Raw genomic sequence first — 26,225 nt, 5'->3', positions numbered from 1 at the left:
TTTAATTATAGTAAATAAAATGGCTAAAAGAATGATGTTAAAACATTCAGCTTTGTGTCAGGAATAGTTACATTTAAAAAATATTTTCAAATGAGGCGGCACAGTGGCTCAGCGGTTAGCACTGTCACCTTACAGCAAGAAGGTCGCTGGTTCGAGTCCCAGCTTGGCCAGCTGGCATTTCTGTGTGGAGTTTGCATGTTCTCCCCATGTTGGCGTGGGTTTCCTTTGGGAGCTCCGGCTTTCCCCACAGTCTAAAGACATGCGCTATAGGTGAATTGGATGTGGTGTGTGTGTCACTGTTTATGGGTCTGTGTGTTCCCTCTGTATGTTATGTGTCATGCCATGTGTGTTGTCAGGTGCGAGGGTGTGTGTTTGTTTACCTTTTTTGTGTTGACAGCATGCTTTCTAGTCAACTGACTTAATTAGCACCCACCAGCTGATCCTGATTTCACTGGCTATTTATTCAATCTGTGGTTACTGCTTGTCATCAGTCCATTATTGTTCTTGTGCCTGTCTGTTGTTCTCTGGATTCTCTGTATTCTGATTGTCGGACGACGACTTCATTTGGCTTGTTTTGGACACTTTCCTAGTGTTCTCTGGCTTCCAGCCTGTTTGTATCCTTCAATACTTTGTTTATTTTTTCATTTAATAAATAATTCGCTATTAAATCCTCTGTCTGGTGACGTGACAGTGTGAGTGTAAATGTGAGAGTGTATGTAAAACATATGCTGGAATAGATGGTGGTTCATTCCGCTGTAGTGACCCCTAATAAATAAGGAACTAAGCCAAAGGACAGCAAATGAATGAATATTTTCGAAAAGAAAAGTAATTTTAAATGGCAATCATTTTGGCTTCATTACTCTGTCTCCTCTCCACCAATAAGCATACTATATTGTGCAGACCTGGGGCCTCATGTACGAAGACTTGTGTGGAAATCATACTAAAACATTTACAGCTTTGTGCGTACGCAGAAAAAATTCTGATGTATGAAACACTGTGTATGCCGAATCCCACGCATATTCTTTTGTACATCCGAATGAACGTGAAACTGAGCGCAACATGCACGAGCGCAAAACCCCTCCCTGCCTCCTCCCCCGTATGAATATGCTAATGACTATGCTAATGGCAAAACCCAACGAAAAAGCAATGGCAAAAACAAGCAAAAAGAGAAACTTTGAACAGAATGTGAATTGGAGGTGCTGCTTTCAGAGATAGACCGGAGAAAAACGGTGTTATTTGCAAAATTCTGGAGAACAAACAACAACAAAAGAAAAAAACAGAATGGGGAGAGTTTAGCTGATGCGGTTAACACAGTTGGGTCTGAACATCACACTGTGTGGATTTTAAAAAAAAATTGTGCGATGTAAAGGTGTAAAATGTTGACGTCCCCTTAACAGTCTCAGTGGCGCAGCTCGTAAAACGCATGTTAACATGTTTTGACACGTTCGAGCATGAACTCGGTTCGAATCCAGCATCTGATGAACTCATTCTTCTTTTTTCCCTGCTACATATCAGATTTTGCCAACTATTTATCACGAGAAAGACAAGTAGGAATCATTAATAAGTCTGTGCATCATATTTTATTTGCACATAAATTGAATGGAAATGTTTATGATTCAAGCATGCAAATTCATCTTCAGATGGTGCCTTTATAGCAATGTGCGTGCAGTAGATAGCTCACATTACATTGGGAAAACCGGCGACCGCTGCAAATTGCGCTTTAATGTTTGGCTGGTCAACTGTATGGTATGGAAACCTTATATACCTGCTCGATGAACCTGTCTCATACAGCTGCCATTGCAAGCCTCAGACACTTTGTAGAGAGGAATTTAACACAACTGCCTCTAGGAGTCGCCAATGGAAATAAAACACACACGCACAAAAAATGTGCGTACGCCAGCCATAAAGCTGGTGTGGAGCTGCGCACATTCCCACGTTCAGTTCATCGTAAGTAAATCCAAACGTGAGCGATTCGGAGCGTGAAACCTGGCGTACGCAAAGTTTTTGTGCGTACGCAGCGTTGATACATGAGGCCCCTGGTGTGTGGTCTGCACAATATGGCTGCCGTCGCATCATCCAGGTAATATCTTCATAATAGGCAGGTAATATTATCACATATTGTAACCTAAAATAAAGTGTTAACGAAAAAAAAGTATAAACTATATTCTTATTAACTACAAATGTTTCAAAAACTACAAATAAATAACATCTTTCATATTATATATTAAAACGTTTTTACTGGTTTGACTAAAGGTGAACTACTTTAAACATTACTTGTTAGTAACTCTTCAAACATTTTGTAAACTATCTTCCCCAGCACTGGTGAACTCATCCAGCGGTCCAGATGGGGAACCACAGCTGTCATTCCCCTGTGTGTTTGTGTTTGGTGCCAGTCGAGTGGGTCCTGGTGTCTAATGTATGCCCACACACACACAAACACACACTTGGCTGATGGGACATTTTTGTGGCCCTTTTCCTGTGCCGCTTCATGCAGGTTTGTGTGTGTAGGTGTCTGCATGAGAATAAGAGTGATGCCAAATACGAGTGTGAAAGTGTGAGCGCAGGTGTTTGATGATACGCATGCGGTTGCCAGATCCTCTTAGCGAGAACCAAGTGGGCAGGTGATAGTGATGGGCCATTTCCCATCATTCTCTTTTCCTGGACTACTAGAAAATAACCTCTATGTAACCCCCCTCCATCCCTACTTATGCAATTTAGCTTCTTAGCTTGACTTTGTAGCTTGATGGAGAAATATGACATCAAATAACCATGTTTCTGCATTATTTATGAAGGTTTCCTGCCAAAGATGATGCTGATGGAGAAAGATCTGATCTAATCAGTGAGCATCTCTCGCTTCTCTGTATCTCTCACATACATCGCTGTAACCGCTAAATGCATGCCAGTAATATGCTGTCGTACATGCGAAATGAAAATGATCTCTTCCAAACATCTACAGTTTTTTTCTTTCTTTAGATCAGAGATGTGGAAACTAGGGCACACGGGCCAAAGCTGGCCCATAGAAACCTTTAATTTGGCCCGCTATCCCATCTGAGAAGAGAGGGAGAATGATGAGGAGAATTTAGAGAAATCTGATTTAACCTTTTATTTATTTGTTGTATTGTTATGCGACAAAAAGCTAACTGAAATTAAATGTTTCAATTCAAATTGTGTCATTTATTCAAATTTAGTTCAAAATGTCCATACTGTCACCTGGATGGAGGACTTTGGTGAGAAAATAAAGGCAAAGGCAGATTCTGCTTGACCAATGTATCCAGCTTTAAACTTTACTGTGTTATAAATGTGATTGTTTATGCCATTATTGCAGTTAGTTATTATTTAAAAAGTTATACTGAATTAGTTAACAGGATATAAAGTAATGTTTTCTATTAATTTTAAAATGTTATGAAATAAATTAGGAAATTAGTCATGGCAACTTTAATGTAATATAGTTTGGAATATTTTGTATATAGTTTTAGGTCCACAGCTATCAATGAATTTTGGATTTTGGTTGTACTTACAAAGAAGTTTGGGCCCCCTGTTCTAGGCATTCAATTTCATTTATTTTATACACATGAAGAATTTTTGAAAACCAATTTTTTCCGTGATTTTCTATTCAAGACAGTCAGCAGATAGAAAAAAAACACTAAACTACACAAGAAAACTAAATTACAACTTACAACCTTACAACTAAAAACTATTTTTTTCTGCTATATAAAGTAGTTTATTTCTCTAGATTAAGATCAGTAACTATATATATATATATATATATATATATATATATATATATATATATATATATATATATATAAATAATAGTACAATCGAAAACAAATTATAGCTTAAAGGGGCTAATATTGACCTTAAAATGATTTAAAAACTTTCTCTTGAAGACATCATCAGACATACAGTGAAAATGTCCTTGCTCTGTCAAACTTCATTTTAGGAAATATTTAAAAAAAATTATTTCAAAGGAGGGTAATAATTTTGACTTCAACTGTATATATGTATAGATGTGTACCTGACCGGTGAGCCTTTTGACAAAGAAATGTATGTAGGGGTACGTTTTCAGAATGAGCCTGGGTTGAGCATTTTTCATTATTAGTTGATATGATTTACTAATTAGTTCACCCACAAATGAATACAAGATTTTTTGAAGAAAGCTGAAAAACAGTCACCATTGACTTCTGTGTGAAAGAAAGAAAGAAAGAAAGAAAAAAAGACAGAAAGAAAGAAAGAAAGAAAGAAAGAAAGAAAGAAAGAAAGAAAGAAAGGAAGAAAGAAAGAAAGAAAGTGAAAGAAAGAAATACAATTTTTGGGTAAGCTGCCTTTTCAACAAAACATACCTTAACGCATTACTGAAATGTGTATCACTGCATAATGTACCATTTTACATACTATATATAACACCAGCACTCATTAAAATCATCACCACATCTGAGTCACAGGCATTTTAGCTATCACATTCAAACATGTTAGGGTCAGCGCACTGCTATAAAAACTTCATTAAACTCTTGAAAGGATGAATTTCCAGCATGAATTTAAAAAAAGAATAATAATTTACAATGCTACATGCCAAATACAGAGCTTCTAGTCTTCCATGCCACTCCAACAACAATCATCATTTAATTTCTGCAAAAATCATCATCAATAATCCTATCAAGTCTGGTCAGAAATCTTTGGGGCATCTTTGATGACTAGCTGACCTTCAATAACCACAATACAAAGACAGCGCATCCATTCCCAGCAGAGCATTGTGCACAGCTTCTCGTCTTGGCCCTTGTCAATTATAAAATGGCTTATTGCAATGCTCTTCAGACTGGATCACAAGTACTATCATAAATCCACCATAAACCTCTTACAAGTCCACATCCCCTGCAGAAGCATGTGGTCAATAAACATAGCATCACAAAGAGGCACAAAATCATTTTCCAGAACCTTTTCATTCACGGTTCCTTGCTGGTGGATGGATCTGAAAAAGTGATTTTGTGCCTCTTTATGATGGTGCCATAAGGCCATGCTCTTTTATTGAACACAGGATTCTGAACGGGATGTAGACTTGTAAGAGGTTTATGGTGGATTTATTCAATAATCAATATTTAATATTCAAAACACAACGTCTGTCTGTATTTTGTCTGTAAAAAGAAACCTTTTTGTGCTACCGCTGACCAATCCGAATTCATTGATTATATAACAAAAAGTTCCAGATGGACCAACTTAATTACCAGAAATTCACAAGAAAAATCACTCACCCCAAGAAGAACTTGTAGCAATTAACTTGTAAACCGGTGAAGACCATGTTAGGTCAACTTTAATGCTAAAGCACAAGACGACATCTAAAAGACAAACAGAAGATGAAAAAAGAATTACGAGAAGTTTCACCATAATGACAGAGCGGCTGAACAAATGTTAAACACAGATTTATTTCTCTGCGACGAAGATTAAGAGAGCATACCGAAATACTGCTTCTATTGTCACAACACTCCTCGAAAATCCCATCTTTGAAGCTCGTATCCCAAATGCCTCTTTAATCTCTGACCTTGATTCCAGCGAGGCATGTTTAAGGCTAAGCAGATGCCATGAAAGGCTCGGAGGAATCAGAAATACTTTAATAAAACCACTTTGAAGATTCGCTGTTTCTTTTTTTTGCAGCACTCACCCCTCCTTCCCTTCCCCCATTTTCTTTCCTCTCTTTTATGTTGCTGTAACTTCGAAATCTGCCATCCGTCAGTGAAAGGAGCAGAGCGATTTAGTGGTTGATAAGCAGTCGGGCAAGGGCGACCTCCACAGCGGGGCAGCAATACTGAGCCCAGAGCAAACCACTCTCCCAGAAACCCCTAATGGACAATATTATGGTGAAATTGTGCCTATTGTTGGGAAGCCAGGAGTCAGGAAGTATCAGAGTGAAAAGGGAAGCATCTGCCTCGGCTTGAGAAGTCTGAGTGTCAAGACTAGACTGGATTGTGAGGGTTTCCTTTTGTGTAAACAAGGAATGGATGTTAAGCGCAGTATTGCGAGTGATCAAGTGCTTGAGCGATGAACAAGAGTGGTTGAGGATTATGACTTAAGTTAGTGGTGGATGTACATACCTGTACAGTGGAAGTCTTGATTTTTGTCTAACATGATAGTTTTAATAACTTATTTCTAATAACTAATTTTTGTCTTTGCCATGATGACAGTACATCATATTTTTGTAGATATTTTTTAGGATACTAGTATTCAGCTTAAAGTGACATTCAAAGGCTTAACTAGGTTAATTAGGCAAGTTATGCCGAGTTCAGACTGCATGATTTTCAAAGTAGTCGTGTCACAGATGTTTTCACACTGCATGACTATCTGGGCTAGTGTTTCGTCGCTGCTTTGTTTACACTGCAAGATGGTTCGGCGACATGGACATTCACATTGCATGACTTTATTATAGGGAGAATCGCCGACAACTTCGTCCAAACTACATCTCACAGCCAAAAACACGTAGTATATCTTTTGTTATTAACTACATAATGAGAAAGAAGCCTTTAATGGGGTAGAACATGTACATGTTTGCTCACCTGGGTTTAAAGGGAATTAGCCATTTCTCCTCAACTTAAGTTGATAATAAACTAATTTCTTTCTATATGAAACGTCAAACAGACACGGTTGCTCCTGAGTCATATCAAACCTCCACTAGTTTTTCCTCCATTTCGAGGGTCTAAATAAACCGAAAAAGAGCCCTTTTAACTTCTCCCCCAGCCTCCCGCTGGCCTGCAGCAGGTATACACACACACACACACACAAGTGAATGCTGCTCTCTCATTGGCTGTAGGCGATGGCTGATGTTATTTTCAGTCAAAACTCAATTCACACGGCATGATTTGAATTGCCGACAGCTCCAGATATTTAGCATGCCAAATATCTCACAGGCATCGGCGACTCATCGGCGATTCTCTCAGATCGCGTCTTTGATCGTTCATACTGTGTGATTGTCACTCACGTGCACGAGCAGCGACTTGCCTGTGATTTCAGGCATTTGTCGGCGATTTCTCAAAACCTGTCGGCGAGCCAAAATCGGGGCTAAAATCACGCAGTCTGAACTAGGCATTAGGGTAATAGGGTACATGCCGAGCTAGTGTTTCTTCCCATACTGATAAACTTCCGGTGACAGGTTATTGTGACTTTTTTACATTTTATATGGTTCCTTTTACAGTATTGATATTAGCCCCTTTCACACAGTGATACCGGTAAATATCCGGAAAATTTCCGGAACTACTTTACCGGTTTATTCAAAAAAACGCTTTTCACACAGGCGAGGACGTTACGGAATTTTCCCAGAAAAGACGGTTCACACATCCATTCCAAAATACCGGTAAATTCTGAAATCATTTACAACAAATGAGCCTTAAACGGCTGCGCTTGTATTTGCAAACATTTGACTACATCACAAACTCTGTGGATGATCAGTATTGTGAACAACTTCGATGAAAACATATGGAGGATCACTTTCACATGTCGAGATGTTCATAATATGTGTAAAAACTTGAAGGTAAACAAACAGCGGCTTACCATAAGCATCTTATCGATGATTATTTACACAGTTGGCATTAAGAAGAACACATAAACGTTATCTGACTAATTCTAGCAGCTAAATGCGTCTGGGATAATATTCAAAGGCTTTTTTTCTCATAAACCGCGCGGACGTAAACGCGTCTGACTGTTCTGATTGGCTAAAGCAGACTTCTCACGTCAGCACGTTCTAGACGTGCACACGCTCTTTCCGGCAATCTTCCTTCTGCGTTCACACAGCGCAGCATTCCGGCAAATTACCGGTAATGTTACAACTTCTCTTTCCGGAAAATAGCCAGAACGAATTTACCGGTATTTTCAAAAAAGACGTGTTCACACATACAACCTTTCCTGAAAATTGCAGGTAATTTTCCAGAAAGGTCTGTATGTGTGAAATGGGCTATTGTAATGTAATTAAAATACAATCGGTTAAATAGACTTTGGCATTCATTTAGTAGCTCAAGCACAAAACAAGACAAAAAGCAGTTTACTCGCACACGCCTGTCAGGATCGACAGGCTAGTGCAGAAGCTCTATTGAATATACTGGGGTAACATTGCTCGTATTATAAAGACATGGCGGGAAAAATGTAATGTAATGCAGTGCTTCTTGTACAATCTGAGACACACATTATATCAGATATCACTCAGCCAGTGGAGATTACTGATTTTTAAAGTAAACAGACCTTAAATGAGTCGATTTTGCAATGGCGTACAGTTCACCGGAAGCGCTTAACCCAGGTTACTGGAAAGTAAAAGTCCTTTGGCATACTTCGGCATACACTCTATTAGGCAGGTCATTGTATAATGATGGTTTGTTCTGTAGACAATCAAAGAAAAATAATGCTAAAACCCTGCTTGATTTTTCAGCATGGTTTCAGGCTTTTGGACCCAGTGTTTTCATTTCAGCATTGCCCACATGTGGATATTTTACATATTAGTGCCTATCCAAACATTAAAAATTCTCTTGTGCTACACCTACTGCTTAAACATGACAATGAATATTAATGGGCTTTCTGTCTGAAAGAACAAGGTATATTACCACTGGATGCCAATAAAAGTGTTTTCTGACACACTGCTCATCCCGAAAGGTCAAATAAATGAGCTGCTCTTTGTACTTGGGCGCCTCGGCTCATTAGTTAACCATATGGTCTTGAATGTTGATTAAGGCCTTTGAAACTGTATATTTCATATACTATCATCATGCACGGGCCTCTTTTGTGATACGCATGCTACTGAGGAAACTTGAAGTGACCTTCATATTGAATGAAACCCCTCCAAATAAGTTTTATAAATTTTTTTAAGTAATTGTTTTTAATATGAAATGACTACGAATGTTAGATCGGCTCATTGTGGTCATAAAGGGATGGACATGGCCAGCAACAATACTCAGGTAGGCTGTGATGTTGACATGATGCTCAGTTGGTACCAATGGGTCCAAAGTGTGTCAAGAAAATATCCCTCAAACCATTTCACCACCACCACCACCAGCCTGAACCGTTGATACAAGGCAGGCGGGATCCATGCTTTCATGTTGTTGACGCCGAATTTTGACCCTACTACCGAATGTTGCAGCAGAATTTGAGACTCATTAGACAACAACATTTCTCCAATCTTCATTAGTCCAATTTTGATGAGCCTGTGCGAATTACAGCCTTAGTTTTCTGTTCTTAGCTGTCAGAAGTGGCACCCAGTGTGGTCTTCTGCTGCTGTAGCCCATTTGCCTCAAGATGCTCGGAGATGCTCTTCTGCATACCTCGGGTGAAACAAGTGGTTATTTGAGTTACTGTTGCCTTTCTATTAACTCAAACTAGTCTGGCCATTCTCCTCTGACCTCTGGCATCAACAAGGCATTTGTGCCCACAGAACTGCCGCTTGCTGGATTTTTACTCTAATTTGCACAATTCTCTGTAAACCCTAGAGATGGTTGTGCATGAAAATCCCAGTAGGTCAGCAGTTTTTGAAGTACTCAGACCAGCCCGTCTGGCACCAACAACCATGCCAAGTACAAAGTCACTTAAATCCCCTTTCTTTCCCATTCTGATGCTCGGTTTGAACTGCAGCAGATCATCTTGACCATGTCTACATTCCTAAATGCATTGAGTTGCTGCCATGTGATTGGCTGATTAGAAATTTTCGTTAACAAGCAGTTGGACAGCAGTTGTACTTAATAAAGTGGCCGGTGAGTGTAATAATAACACAGAAATGCATCACTTCATTAGGATACTTAATAATAATCGTATTATTTATTAGAATAATAATATTACTATCTTATAAATAAACAGGATAGAAAAAGTGCCTACTTCTCAATGAGCCAATGACAGACAGCTTATTTAGGACGTTAAGCTTTGATTATTTACCCATTTATCTAACCTATTTAACACTTATGACTTTTTATCACTTCAAATTTTCATTTTATGACACTCATTTTTTTTGCACGGGATGGAACAAGGCATTTAATGCAACAAAAATATAACAGAATCAACTGCAAATGCTTACAAAAACGCTGGAGTTCTTCCCACCAAAATTATGTAACTTCCTGGAGCATGATGTTATAGGACCTGTCAACAAATCAGGTAAAGAAAACACAGATTTTAGCCTAATAATTATGATAGCTATAAAACTAAAGAAGGAATTTCATCTTATGCTGATCATTTTATTTTAAGGTACAATTCTCACTATTAATAAACCACTTTTAGCTAAATAAATTACTTATTTGTTGCTAATTAAAAGTTAGTAATGTAGTAGTTATGTTTAGGTATTGGGTAAACCTGTTAATTTACTTATGTAATACTTTATAAGTACTAATAAAAAACAGTCAATGTCTTAACACCAGGCAGGTAATAAGCCCTAATTAGTCAAAGTCAGCTTTATTGTCAACTCAACCACATGTACAGGACATACAGAGAATTGAAATTGCGTTAATCTCAGATGCTAGGTGCGTAGCAGATAATATTAATATAAAAAGTAGAATTTTAAATACGCAACAAATACAACATATATTACCTAAAAATATAAGTCATTCATTCATGTTCTTTTCAGCTTAGTCCCTTTATTAATCTGGAGTCGTCACAGTGGAATGAACCGCCTACTTGTCCAGCATATGTTTTACGCAGCGGATGCCCTTCCAGCTGTTTCCCAGTGATGGGTTGCATCACTGGGAAACATCCATACACACTCATTCACACACATACGGCCAATTTAGCTTACCCAATTCACCTATACCACAGCTTTGGACATGAGGGGGAAACCAGATCACCCGAAGGAAACCCACGTGAACACGCAAACTCCACATAGAAATGCCAACTGACCCAGCCGAGGCTCGAACCAGCGTCCTTCTTGCTGTGAGGGAATTGTGCTACCCACTGTGCCACCGAGATGTCCTAAAAAATACAAGTAAAAATAAAAATTGTATATACAATTACAATTAATGGCACATGGCAAGAAGTGCAAACCAGAGTTTTGCAGATGCAAAACAGTGTATAGTGCAAAAAGCTTATGAATATAATAAAGTGACAGTGTCTTAATAATATACAGGCATGTAGTATAAGGTAACAGGCAGTGTTACACAAAGTGTTCAATTCAGATGTGTGAGTTAGTGTGTTTACATGTCTGTCAGAGTTTAAATAGCACTAAATAGTAGGTAATAGGCCCTAAATACTTAATAATGAGAATTGATACTTAAACTAATGTGTTAACCTATTCTTTATATTACACTACAGTATAACACAACATTTTCACCTGAGATCTCATTTACAATCAATGAAAATATTCTAGTGTTCCGCTGTCTAAAAATGCTTGATCTGATTGGTCGAATGCTGCTACTACTGACTTCCTGAAATGCAGCCAGCTGTGCGTATTGAACTGGTATTGATGAGAATCAGTGGGCTATTAACACCACGATACGTGTGTGCTGCAAAGCCAGAGATTGCAGCTATTTTTGTCAAGTGGTGAAAGTATAGTCAGGTGTGCAGTGTGTATGATGTTGGTGGTGGAGTGTGTCGTGTCAGCATGTGGTCTTTGAACACGTGACTTAAGAGCTGGTCAGAAAGGCATGCATTTTCCATTATCCTACTCCACCGAGGATAAAAATGTAGTTTGTGCTGTGGGTTTGAACAAGAATGCTGGCTCAATGTTTGTATACAGCTGCAATCTAAATGATCATGAGAAAGAAACTACAATCTACAAGCATTTTATACCATTTTAACTGCATCTGTAACTCCTTTGTGGAATATTAAATGTGATAATATAACGTTTTAAGATTCGTTGGTAACACTTTATAATGGATAATAGTCCATTACCTAATATCAGTTAATGTATTTACTTTTATGAACAAATAGCATGGTAACACTTTATTTTGATGGTCCATTTGAGTATTAGTAGACTGCTTAATATCTGCTGATGCTGCTCCTTCAACAGACATTTAACTGACTATAAGAAAGTTTGCAAGTAAATGTCAAGTTACATTTACACTAACTCTAACCACAACCTAACAGTCTGCTTATAATCTATTGAGAATTAGTTGGCATGTAGATGCAATGTAACTGAATTCATGTATGTGTATATATATATATATATATATATATATATATATATATATATATATATATATATATATATATATATATATATATATATATATATATATATATATATATATGTACACACACATACATATATATATATATATATATATATGTACACACACATACATATATATATATATATATATATATATATATATATATATATATATATATATATATATATATATATATATATATATATATATATATATATATACATACACACACACACACACACTTGCACTGCTGGTTAGACCTAAACTGCATTTCGTTGCCTTGTACTTGTACATGTGTAATAACAAAAAAGATGAATCTATACTAATCTAATATAAGATGCAATGTAAGTTAACTGACCAAGCTGGTTTAGCTGGTCATCTCCCAGCCTGACCAGCCTGGAAATGGCCAAAACCCCTCTTAAACCAGGCTCAGTCAACCAAGTTTTTCTGTAGGGACCTCACACTATTCACTGAAAAATGATGTTTGCTGTTTGTTCAAATTAATAATTTAGAGGTGCAGAATGTAAATTTGACACCCAGTGTCACCCATGTTGAACTAGGTATTGCACTCCTGGATCAAAAGAAATGCAAGCGCAGGTTGCCAGATTGAGGACAGGAGCGAGTGATTTAAACCGTGTTCTAAATAAAAGCAATCGGCACTCAATAGAAGGAATACAGTATTTTCCATATTAAAAACAGTTTTTGTCCTAACCAACACCTTGAATTGATATATTAGAAACGGCTTCTATTTTTCACAGGTGAACAACAGAAAACTATGACAGTGATTACCTCAGGTACAGCTCATGGGCTTTATTCAGTGTTAAATGCTAGCAATGTGAGTTTGAATGCCATTTATATGACATTTATTGCCAATTACTGAAAGCCGCAGCAAACCTCAGATCTTGAAAATAAAATACACCGTTTGAAATTGAACTTTTGAACTAACACATTTGAGTGATTCAGCATGTACATTTAACAATGTTAAAGAGGGTTAAATGTTTTTAATAGATTATAAACCTTACCATTTCGTTGAGGCGCAGTAACTGCACTATTCTGTGCTTCTGAATGGCTGTATTTAAATTTCTGTCGTGGTTCGTCTGGTGAAAACTGCCAAATTGCAGCGTATCTCATTATGAAGCGTGTTGTTAGGACACGGGGTTACAATGTGAACTGCTCACCTAATGTTTACGCTCATAATATTTATATAATTTTCTAATCAATAACCATATGTGGAACTGAATCTGTTTCATTTAGGAGTCTGCTACTCTCCACCAGAGGTCACATTTTGGTCACGGAAGCATACTTTCAGAGCCCTTCTGAATGAAGGAATGAATGAATGACTGAATGAATGAATGAATGAATGAATGAAATGTGTGGTTTTTCACCAAGGCAACCCGGGGGGCTGAAATATAATGGGCTTAACTGGCATTGGGCGGGTTAAATGACCAAAACAAAGACAGACATTCCGGCATGATAAACACATTTTTAAAGCAGAATATCTGACTTTAGCATTTTTTTTTTATTCTTAGCATATTTTTTTTTAATATCTAATTAAATAATAATTTAATATGTTTAATCTATTAAACATTTTACATCCACCTTTTAAAAACAAAATTGGAAAGTTGTCAAAAAGGATATTAAAATTCATGAGCACCACTAATAATTCCAAGCAATAACAAGTTGTATTGACTCTTTCAATTGTGTTCATTTTGTTGTTATTGTCGACAGATAAAGTTAACACACATTACACTTAAATAAATGCAGTATTTGAAAAAGCAAAGATGTTTGTCAAAGTTTGTGTATTTACAAACCATGTAAAATGCATGCAGAGTAATCTTATCTTTCTCTTCTCTTACACTTGAGAGCTGCAGGAGACTGATGGGCTGAAGCCATTTCCCAGAATGCATCACGGCTTCCCACACACATTTTTCATCAGTTCTCAGCTTGATTTTCATTGTGGGCTGATCGATGGGAGACGCAAGGGTTTGACTGTCTTACATCACTGTCTCACACTTTGGCTGTATGCATGAGTAAGTCTGTTGTTTGTTTGCAGATGAAACCCTCTGAAGTCTCATTTATTTCACAAGTAACATTTCAGAAGCTTATGACTATATATTATTGTACTGTATATATTGTAAAAAGGGAGACACGGTGGCACAGTGGATAGTGCTGTCAGCTCACAGCGAGAAGGTCGCTGGTTCGAGCCCCGGCTGGGTCAGTTGGCATTTCTGTGTAGAGTTTGCATGTTCTCCCCGTGGGTTTACTCCGGGTGTTACTGTTTCCACCACAGTCCAAAGACATGCGCTAAAGCATAACATGCTGGATAAATTGGTGGGTAATTCCACTGTGGCAACCTTTTATTAATAAAGGGACTAAGCCAAAAAGTAAATGAAAGACTAAATACTGTAAACAGCAATTAGATGGATTAAAAAAGTGAGTAAACGCAGTAGGTCCTACCATACACTCAGCGCAATAAGGCACAACTGTTTAAGCACAATTTGTTGCTATTTTCAGACCAGCGCAACTCTACTTTTCATGTTTTGCGCCGTGTTGTTTAAATAGCAAATCCATTTGTGCCACTTTGTGGACTCATGGGTGTGCTGGTCTATAAAGCAGGTGTGTTAAGGCGCATTGTTGGTGTATTGCTATTTTAAGGAACTAAAATAGACTGAAAGCTGGTATTAAGTCCAGCACAGAGTGCGTTAGTTCAGCGTCTATGCAGGTTAAAATGCTTACGCATGGTCAATATACACAGGATGTAAAGAAATACACAAATATCGTTACATATGGAAAAAAGGCATTAAAATGTTCCAAAAATTATTATTTTCTACATAAATATAAAAACCACTTCCTCCATGCCCCATCTCGGGGTGCTTTTTTCAGTTTATTTATGACTATTTGCCTTTGTATAATGTTATTAGTTATTAGCTGTGTTATTTATTATATAGATTTTTATATTTATTTTAATAAAAACAAGTTTAGATTTGTCCACCTGTTGGGTTTTGGAGACGTCTGCATCACCATATGGGGCATAAGAATAAGGCGTGTGTTTGGATAACTCCACATTTCTCCACAGAACTGAATTTAGAAATAATTTTAAAACAAATCTTTGCTCTTAACAAACAAAATTAAATATGTAGACTACTGAATGTCTTCAGTGGAGTGCGTACAACACCATTTCCCTACTGAACTAAAGTAAAGGAGTAAAAAGTAAATGTAAAATAAAGAGAAAGTAAACAGGTCGAATGAAGGAGGCTCATTCTTTATCCTTGTACTGCAGATGGTCTGTTTAACTGTTTTCTCGCTAGTGAAGCGTTTAGTTTTTTTCACTTACAAAGTCCACATTGTAAATGGTACGACGCAACTGACTCTTAAAGGGAATGGGAGATGAGATTCCGATTGGTTTAATGCATGTTATGCTCATAACGCATAACATGGCGCGGACAGTATTTTTCCGTCCTTAAAATAGCAATGTGGAATCAGGCACCCCCTAATTCTTTTGCACCCTGCGCTTTAGACTTTGGGCCTATATTGTTAAAAAAGCCCATTGTCTTAATAGCAACAAATTGACTTAAAAAATAATGAAAATTTGACACTCATTTTAACTTGGAACTGTTAAGTTCACTTAACATCCAATTGAACTCAGAATTATTTGCCCTCCTCTGAATTTTGTTTTCTTTTTCAAATATTTGGCAAATGATGTTTAACAGAGCAAGGACTTTTTCACAGTAATTCCAGGAATATTTTTCTTCTGGGGAAAATCTGATTTGATTTATTTTGGCTATAAAAGCAGTTTTTAATTTTTTAAAACCATTTTAGTGTCAATATTATTAGCCCTCTTAAACTATATTTGTTTTAGATCTCTACAGAACAAACCATCGTAATGCAATGCTTTGCATAATAACCCTAACTTGCCAAATTAACCTAGTTAAGCCTTTAAATGTCACTTTATGCGGAACACTAGAATCTTAAAAATATCTAGTCAAATATTATGTACTGTCATCACAACAAAGATAAAAACAAATCAGTTATTAGAAAGTAGTTATTACAACTATTATGTTTAGTGTGCTGTAAAAATGTATTCGTTAAACAGAAATTGGGGAAACAAATATACAAGAGGGGTAATAATTCAGACTTAGAATGACTTTCTATATACTGTAGAAAATATATTTGAGTTGCAGCTTATTAATAAAGCACACGACTAATATATAAATAAAACCTCAGCTCCTAGACCAACAACAACAACCAAAGAGTCTCATCCAGTTGGAATCTGAACTACGAGAATGAATTTAAGATGTTATACTTTTTCTGTGCATTGCATCACTGCAACCGTCTCGTGTTACACATATAGTGGTATTTTCAAAGACGTTTCCTCAAAGAAGAAATTAGTTATTAGTGAAAAGCTGTTGGCAAGTTAACAGTGTCAGTCTAAATGCCCCCCTCGAGGCCTGGAGTAATCGACATTTGTTTTGCTTTGTTGTGATAGATACTGAGGCACCCTGGGGCCGCTATTAGTAAAACTGTCACACACTCGCTGAAAAGCAGTCAGAAATAAGCGTGCAAAGGGGCTGAGACCTGCATCGTAACGAAATGTTAGCAAAAAAATAAATAAAAAAATAGACACCGAAGACGGGGCTTGATTGCTTGGACTGTTTTTACTCTTTGGAAGGCAATTTATTTGTGTGCCGTCTTGAATATGAATCAAAGGGAGAGGAAATTTAATCAAAGCGTGTTGTATTACTGAAAGAAATCAGCGTGCTAGTTTGCTCGTGGGGCCATGACATTTTGGAGATAATTTAGCAGATCGCGTGCCATTGTTCTGAAATCGGAGCCAAGCTCCTGGTGAAGATCTGACAGGTGCCTCACGTGCAACACACTCCGTCAAACGGCATTCGTCTTTTCCTCCGTAAATTTAATTCCATCATGATAATACTGTGTTGACAATGGAAAGATATCATCTCCGGGCTGGCACAAACATCCCAATGCATTAGAAAAAACAAATTGGCTGGATTTAGTACTGTGTTATTCTCACATTATTAGGAGACAGCAAGGGTTTTACTGTTTATCAACGCACTTTATTACATGATAAAATTATTGTTTTGGCAATAAAATGTTATTTTATTTTAACTTTGTGACTTTAAAAGCCTGTTTTTGCAATTAAATAATAATAATAAAAGATAATTACTTTTCAATTTTATCTCACAATTAGGTTTTGCGAGATCATAAATCAGTTCTAACTTTTTTTTTTTTTTTCTCGCAGAATTGCAAGATAAAAATTGGTACTTATTAAGACAAAACTGTAAAATATATGCATGTTATTACTAGGAATGCACTGAATGCTCGGCCACCAAAAATTTGACCAAAAGACTTTTATCATCAAATCAATGCAGCTAAAACAGTGTATTGTGATGCAAACTGAAACCGTGCCTGCATGTGCTTGTCTGAAGCAGCATGTCTGCATTTTCTCTGCATTTCGTCGACTGTACTTAACCCACGATATAAAGATCATTACTTGTGAAAATAAAGCAGTGCGCATGTGAAATGATCCAAACCACAATGGATGCGGAGAATCCGCGGAAGACGGAGAGCACACACACAAGAGAGGGAGATCAGAGCGCAGGAAAAAATAAAAACTTGTCAAAGTTATAGTCATAAATGCAATGGTACTAATAATTGGCATATTTATTTTGGCGTTTTGGTTTCAGTTTTCTGCCTTTCTTTCCCCTTTTTCGGTTTTGGCCAAGAATTTTCATTTTGGTGCATCCCTAGTTATTGCCAGAAAACAATTAAAAAATTATTTTCCTATTTGGAGTTTTTGTCTTGTTTTCAGTCTAAATACCTTCTGGATATTAAATAAAGAATCATTATCTAGACAAGCAAAGAATTTTCTTGTTTTCAGAAATAATGTGTGAAAATTAAGTGAATTTCACCCACAAAGCAAGATAATCTGGCATTAGGGAAAGCAAAATAATCGTATTTTAAAGAGAAAACATGATTATTTTGCTTCCTCCACTGGCAGACTAGTTTGCTTGTTTTTAGGAAAATTACACTTCATTTGGACATATTACTTGTAAAAACAAGATTATATATATATATATATATATATATATATATATATATATATATATATATATATATAAATATATATATATTTATTTATTCTGTATTTAAATTTTTTTTTTAGGAAAAGCATTTATTTTTTGCTGTGTAATTCTACCTTCTGTGATCTACCTATTGTGATCTTTTATGATCACAAATGTGAGTTATAAAGTATAATTCTAAAAATAAAATGGCAACAATATTTTACAAAAGTGAGTTTATGGGCCCTTCCATATTTTTGGCGCAATGAGGCGCAAGACGTTTATGGTGCGATTTGTTGCTATTTTCAGACCAGTACAACAGTAATTCTCACGTTTTGAACCACATTGCTTAAATAGAAAATCTATTTAAGCCACTCATGGGTGTGCTGGTCTATAAAGGTGTGTTAAGGTGCATTGTTGGCGCATTGCTATTTTGAAGATCTGAAATAGACCGCACCATTTACCAACTAAAAGCTGCTCTAAAATCCAGCACAGAGCGTGTCAGTTATGCACCTATGCAGGTTCAAATGCTTACATGTTGCTTAATACACACATAATGTACAGCAATACACAAATATCTGTATATATGAAAACAATTGAAGGGTTAAAATGTCAATAAAATTATTATTTTCTACATAAATATTAAAACCTCATCTCTGTTTTTTTTCATGGCAGTTTGCATTTGTATAATGTTATTTTTATAATTAGTATTATTTATTATATGCATATGTATATTTATTTGAATAAAAACAAGTTGATTTGTTCACCTTTTGGATTTTGGAGACGCCTGCATTACCATATGGGGCATAACAATAGGACGTGTACTTGGATATAACTTTTTTGACCACACTGTTATTATTGTTCATTTATTTGTTTGCTGGAAATTAGAACTGAATTTAGAAATAGTTTTGAAACAAATATGTAGGCTAACGGATGTCTTCAGTGGAGTGCGCACAACACTGTTTCCTTATCCACGAAAGTAAAGGAGTAAAGAGTAAAAGTAAAGAGAAAGTAAAGAGGCCAAGTGGAGGAGGCTAATTCTTTATGACGGCACTGCAGTTGGTCTGTTTAACAGTTTTCTCGATAGTGAAGTGTTCAGTTTTTCAACTCATAAAGTACGCCATGAAAATAGCAGATGAGCCATGGCACAACAACTGGAGAAGAGACTGATTTGTTTAAGGCAAAATTGTTTTATTCTCAAAACACACCCATAACTCTTTAACAGAATAAGCACAATCCTGTTAGACTATGCTCCAGGTGCAGACCATATTTTCCATCCTTAAAATGGCAAAAGTGTATTCAGACATGAACTTAATGCTTTTGCACCATACACTTTAGACTTTGTGTCTAGTTCATTAAAATAGAGCCCTATATCTCTCAATTCAGCTTTATGTAATTACAAACCCCCATTAATTTCAGACCCTGCAACTTCATTTTATAATTACCGTTCCATTTTAGTACACTTTAAATCTTATAGAATATGTTAAATTTACTCATTCAAAAGCTAATTGAATAGTTGTTTGATTTAAATTAAGTGAGTGAGACCGCAAAATGCTTTTCAGCAAACAACTGTAGTTTTCTGAATTGAACAAATAGCCTCAATAGCGTTAGCTTACATTTTCGTTTGCACCAGCTTCCTTTGCAAATGATGCACTTGTTTCCTCAAACACATGGGAAGGAAATGTTGTTTGATCTGCAACATCTCCAATTGGGCACAGTGTCCTGAAACAAAACCCATTGAGAATCAATGCGCTGTGTTTTGATAATACAAATAACTCTCAAATCTGAGATCAAGATTCATCATGTTAAGACCCGCTCGCTCAAATCCCACTGCCAAAATGCATGTTAATCAAACGTCCACCAATTGGCCAGCAATGATTGCAACTCCAGCAAATTGGAGGAGGTTCTTCAAAATGTGGCTTCTGACTGTCAATTAAACGCCGCTCCATTAAACAGTGAGAAATGCTGGAGAGAGGAAATGTTTGTGTGGGAATGTGACAATGGCGTGTTTTGGACACCATGCCTGTGCTAACTAGATTTCAGTGTGTCATACTAGGCTTGGCCTGAGATGTGACGGATTTTTAGCCTCTGTTCTAATCCACAATCGACATTCGCTCCCACTCTCTGCTCCTGAACATTAGATTCCAGACACTCTCAATTTAATTATTTAAGTCACTGTGGAGATTCCAGACGGGGGACGGAGAGACGGAGAATGAATTTTGGAGAAAGTGAAATGCAGTGAGAGAAAATATATTGTTTATGAAAATGTTTATACTGTGTCGGGGAAGTAACAAAATAAAAATAATAATTCTATTAAATAATGTAAAGCTAACGTGTTTAGTAACAAGGAACTTTGCCAATGAGTATGTTGACAAAATGCAAATACTGTAGATAGACAAACAGATAAAAAGAACAACAGATACAGTAGAACGATATATACATGAAACGACAAAATGATAGGTAGAAGAATATAATGATAGATAGACAGACCAACCAACAGATAGATAGAACAATAGATAGACTGGCTGACAGACAGATAGATAGACCAACCGACTGTGTGTGTGTGCCTGCAGGCGTAAAGGTACTATGTAAACAGGTTAAAGTACATAAATAGGAAATAGCTATCTATCTATCTATCTATCTATCTATCTATCTATCTATCTATCTATCTATCTATCTATCTATCTATCTATCTATCTATCTATCTATCTGTCTATCTGTCTGTCTGTCTGTCTGTCTGTCTGTCTGTCTGTCTGTCTGTCTGTCTGTCTGTCTGTCTGTCTGTCTATCTATCTATCTATCTATCTATCTATCAGTCGGTCTGTCTGACTGTCTGTCTATATATATATATATACAACAACAATATTAAAGCATATTATTATAGGTCATGAATATCAAAAACTGAAGAGAATAATATAGATAGAAATAAAACAAAAACAATCAGTGGTATTGATTGACAACAATGATTGCAATGTAATGATAGTAAAAATGAAAGTAAAAAATACAACAACAACAATGATAGTAATAATGACAGTAAAAAAATCATCAAGACTACTGCTACTAATAATAATAACACCATCAACAACTACTACAGCAACTACTACAATGACTAGATTGGATACGTGGTCGGTCAGCAGTATGATATGCAATATAGCAGCCTTTTTTATAGCACTGTATAACAATAATTAATATTTTTACAGTACAGTGACGGTTGGGTTTAGGGTTGGGTGGGGTAGACGTTAATAAAATACAATAAATAGAAAATTTCATATATAACATATACAATTCTTGTTAACTTCCGGCCGCATCCATATCCGATCTAGCAACAACCAATGACTACTACTACAGTTACCACAACGACTACTACCACAACTACTACAACAATTATTACTACTATCACTAATATGACAACTACTGCAACGACGACTACTACTACAACAACTACTATTACTACTACTACAAGTACTACTACTACAACTGCTACTACAACGACTACAACTATTACTACAACAACAACTACTACTACAACCACTACAATTACTACTACAACAACAACAACTACTACTACTACAACTACCCCAACTACTATCACAGCAACAACTACTACTACAACCACTACAACAACTGCTGCTGCTGCTACTACTACTACTACTACCATTAATAATAATTATAATCATAATAACACCAACAACGAGAACTACTACTACTACTACTACAGCAACTACTACTGTTACAGCAACTACTACAATGACTACTACTACGGTTACCACAAAGACTATTACCACAACTACTACAACAATTACTACTAACACTACCATGACTACTACTGCAACGAAGACTACTACTACAACAACAATAGCTACTACTACTACAACAACAACTACTCCAACAACTACTACTACAACACAAACTACTACTACAACTACTACTATTACTAACTACTTCTACTACTACAACAACTACTACTCCTACAACAAGTACTACTACTACAACTAATACAACAACCACTACTACTACAACTGCTACTATTACAACTACTACAACAACAAATATTACTTCTCCAACAACAAACAACAACAACAACAACAACAACTGCCACTACTACTTCTACAAAAACAACAACAACTACAACAACTACTACTACAATCACAACAACTACTACTACTATTAATAACACAACCAACAACTAACACAGCAACTACTTCAATGGCTACTACTACGGTTACCACAACGACTACTACCACAACTACTACTACAGTTATTATTACTATCACTAATATGACAACTACTGCAACAATGACTACCACCGCAACGTCGACTACTAAAACTACTACTACAACTACTACAACAACTACAACTACTACTATTACAACTACTTCTACTACTACAACAACTACTACTCCTACAACAAGTACTACTACTACAACTAATACAACAACCACTACTACTACAACTGCTACTATTACAACTACTACTACAACTACTACTACAACAAATATTACTTCTCCAACAACAAACAACAACAACAACAACTGCTACTACTACTCCTACAACAACAACAACAACTACAACCACAACAACTACTACTACAATCACAACAACTACTACTACTATTAATAACACAACCAACAACTAATACAGCAACTACTTCAATGGCTACTACTACGGTTACCACAACGACTACTACCACAGTTATTACTACTACCACTATTATGACTATTACTGCAACAATGACTACCACTGCAACGTCGACTACTAAAACTACTACTACTACTACAATGACTACACACAACAAACAACTTATGAAAACTTCATGTAGATGTGATTTTCTTTCCAAGGGAAAAATGCAAGGGAAAAATGTTTCTGTTTTGGACTACATTGCTGTCATGTAAAGTAGCCTTAAGGTTTGCAGAAAACAGTCATAAAACAGGGGGGGGGAAAAGCTGCTGAACAGCAAATCTGTGGGCAAATATGACTTGCTAAGTATCTTCAAGGATATGTAGAAAAGGACATATGCATGTACAGTGTTTCAAAATGTTACAGTCAACATTTTTAATCTGTGTGGCAGATCAGAACATCTGTATACAGCTGCTCTGTCATGTCACTCACTTACTACAAAGGGATTTCCAATTAAACTCATGCAAGGGCTACATCATTTAAATATGTATAGTCTGCAATGAACATGAACTCGTGAGTACACTCATTAGCTCGCTTTTTCAAAAAGAGACACGATCAGACATCTGCCATGTCATTCGCTAACATTGCGACTCCAATTACACCGACACAAAGCTTGAAAAGTTGCAGCGCTTTCACCCTTTTCTTAATCACTTTCTGTTTCTGGCCGCATCCATATCCGATCTAGCAACAACCAATGACTACTACTACAGTTACCACAACTACTACTACCACAACTACTACAACAATTATTACTACTATCACTAATATGACAACTACTGCAACGACGACTACTACTACAACAACTACTATTACTACTACTACAAGTACTACAACAACAACTGCTACTACAACGACTACAACTACTACTACAACAACTACTACTACAACCACTACAATTACTACTACAACAACAACAACTACTACTTCTACAACTACCCCAACTACTATCACAGCAACAACTACTACTACAACCACTACAACAACTGCTGCTGCTACTACTACTACTACCATTAATAATAATTATACAACAAATATATGTTGGAGAAGTAATATTTGTTGTAGTATTTGTAGTAACATCTGTATACAGCTGCTCTGTCATGTCACTCACTTACTACAAAGGGATTTCCAATTAAACTCATGCAAGGGCTACATCATTTAAATATGTATAGTCTGCAATGAACATGAACTCGTGAGTACACTCATTAGCTCGCTTTTTCAAAAAGAGACACGATCAGACATCTGCCATGTCATTCGCTAACATTGCGACTCCAATTACACCGACACAAAGCTTGGAAAGTTGCAGCGCTTTCACCCTTTTCTTAATCACTTTCTGTCAAGGCCACAAAAAAGGCGGCAGCAGCTTTTGTCTGGCTTTTTAAGTAAGCCAACACGAACGTAAGCCACTAGCGTGACCCATCACTCAGTTATTGTTAAATTAGCTTTTCCACATGTCATGTTGAAGTTGCCGGATCGCATCTCAGTAGGAAGTCGCCCCGAAGCTCTTCCTGTCAGCCTCCATATCTCAGTCGAGGTGTCAGGGATGCATGAGTTTCCCCGAAAGCGACTCGGCTAGGTAAGGCCAAGAAAAACCCTCACCTCTTTTTTTTGTTTCTTTTTTATCTCTCGCTGGGGCAGACATGCAAAGGGTGAGATGCTTTTGCTTTTCTTTCTTCACTTCTTATCTCAGCAGAAAACAGAGACTGCTACTCACAAAGAGCTGTCTGTTTTTTTTTTCCAACTCGTCTCCTCTACTGGCATTGCTCTGAAATGAGACGACCGCTCTTTACAGGGGTCACCTGCCAAGAAAACGTTCTCTCTTTTTCGCTTTCAGGTGCTTTTCTTCCAGTGCTTTACTTCTCGTTGGTGTCTTTTCACCGCAACACAAAGAAAGCTCATTTGGAGCCTTGCAATGTCAGATCCTTCTCTCAACTATACTATCGTCAATACTCAGCCCTTCTGCTTTAACAACAGCGAAGGAAATGGCACACACACACCAAAAAAAAACAAAAAAACAAATGCGCCAAATAGCTGAAAAGCAAGCTGCTGTGCTCGGAGATATCCAAAATTCACATTATAAGGTCCATGTCTGCATCTTGCAAAGATTTGATTCATGTCCAAAATAGAGCATGCAGAATGTGTGGACAAAAGACAAGGGCTTTCATGATGGTTTGTGGGTTTGGTGTTGGTGGTCTATCAGCATTAAATGCTTCTCCAAAAAACAACCTCAACTAAAGAAGACTTGATGGAAAAAAAATTGGGATAAGATTTTGGTTCATTCTGCAATGTTGACTACATTAATTATGTCAACTATGAAGTAAGTTATGCGTATTTATGTAGCGCAAATCACTTCACAGTCATGGGGGAGATCTCTTTACACCACTGCCAGTGTGCAGCATCCACTTGGATGATGCGACAGCAGCCACAGGACAACGGCGCCAGTGCGCTCACCATACACTAGCTATTGGTGGAGTGGAGAGACAGTGATAGAGCCAATTTGATGGCTAGAGATGATAAGGAGGCCATAATGGGTAAGAGCCGATGGAGGGGATTTGGCCAGGACACTGGGGTAACACCCAGGACTTAATTTGTGCTGGAAAAAGCCAGATTTGTATCCACCACCTCTGAAATCTGATCCAGCACCTCATTTCACCGATCCCCCTCCTCCATGCTCTTTACTTTCCTCCGCGACTCCCCAACCCTCTTTACTTTCGTCCGCAACACCTCTCCCTCCTCTGGTAACAACCGGATCTGTTACCCCGATTTGTTCTTGGATCTCGCAATTTACAAATTAAGCACTGGTAACACCCCTTCTCTTTTTGAGAAGTGTCATGGGATTTTTAAAGACCCGTGAGAGTCAGGACCTCAGTTTAACATCTTATCCGAAAGACAGAAAATTTGATTAATTATGCAAGCTATTGGTCATCAGTGTTTGTTGTGCAGAAAATCAAAAATGATCATTTCTTTAGGGGGCTAATACAGGTTATCTGCAGGTTTAAAACTTTAGAATTTAAGACCTTTATTATACCACAAAATACCATGATATTTAAGACCTATTGTATAGTACCGAATTAGCAAAAAAAAGCATGTAACCATTTACCATCCTTAATGTTCTTTATTACAAATAGAAAGAGTAAAAAATCTCAAAACAGTCTTTGGACTGACTAATAACAGCTAATTATAATAATAATTGGGATGCAGCAGCACCATACCTCTCAACATTGGGATGTGAAAATAAAGGATATGCCCACCATAATTAGGGATCCCTCCCCGCTCCCTTTTAAACAATCCCCAAAATTACTAAATATGTTCATTTGGAGCAAATTCATTGTAAATAAAGGGTAAAATGTCAGTA

At 36.9% G+C, this 26,225-nt stretch overlaps 2 protein-coding genes across 3 annotated transcripts in view; both read right to left on the bottom strand.

Moving 5' to 3' along the window:
- The window catches only part of si:ch211-27e6.1, a 122,092-nt gene extending 116,158 nt beyond the window's left edge, over window positions 1–5,934 (bottom strand). Inside the window, exons 1-2 of the mRNA XM_087276897.1 lie at window positions 5,453–5,934; window positions 5,250–5,333 (exon numbers count right to left, since the gene is read on the bottom strand). Coding sequence (XP_087133023.1) covers window positions 5,250–5,296 — 47 coding nt within the window. The 5' untranslated portion in view covers window positions 5,297–5,333; window positions 5,453–5,934. The remainder of the gene's footprint in view (window positions 1–5,249; window positions 5,334–5,452) is intronic.
- Window positions 5,935–10,033: 4,099 nt separating this feature from the next.
- LOC147841483 (uncharacterized) overlaps window positions 10,034–26,225 on the bottom strand; it is an 86,893-nt gene continuing 70,701 nt past the window's right edge. For both annotated transcript variants that reach the window (XM_087276900.1, XM_087276899.1), the window contains exons 6-8: window positions 19,813–19,918; window positions 10,745–10,917; window positions 10,034–10,095 (exon numbers count right to left, since the gene is read on the bottom strand). In XM_087276900.1, coding sequence (XP_087133026.1) covers window positions 10,750–10,917; window positions 19,813–19,918 — 274 coding nt within the window. In that variant the 3' untranslated portion in view covers window positions 10,034–10,095; window positions 10,745–10,749. The remainder of the gene's footprint in view (window positions 10,096–10,744; window positions 10,918–19,812; window positions 19,919–26,225) is intronic.

This window comes from Danio rerio, chromosome 12 (assembly GCF_052040795.2).
Source record: "Danio rerio strain M-AB ecotype USA chromosome 12, GRCz13ab, whole genome shotgun sequence".
NCBI classification, from domain to species: domain Eukaryota; kingdom Metazoa; phylum Chordata; class Actinopteri; order Cypriniformes; family Danionidae; genus Danio; species Danio rerio.
The sequence above is the reverse complement of the archived record's forward strand: the minus strand, read 5'-3'. Positions and strand labels throughout refer to the sequence as shown.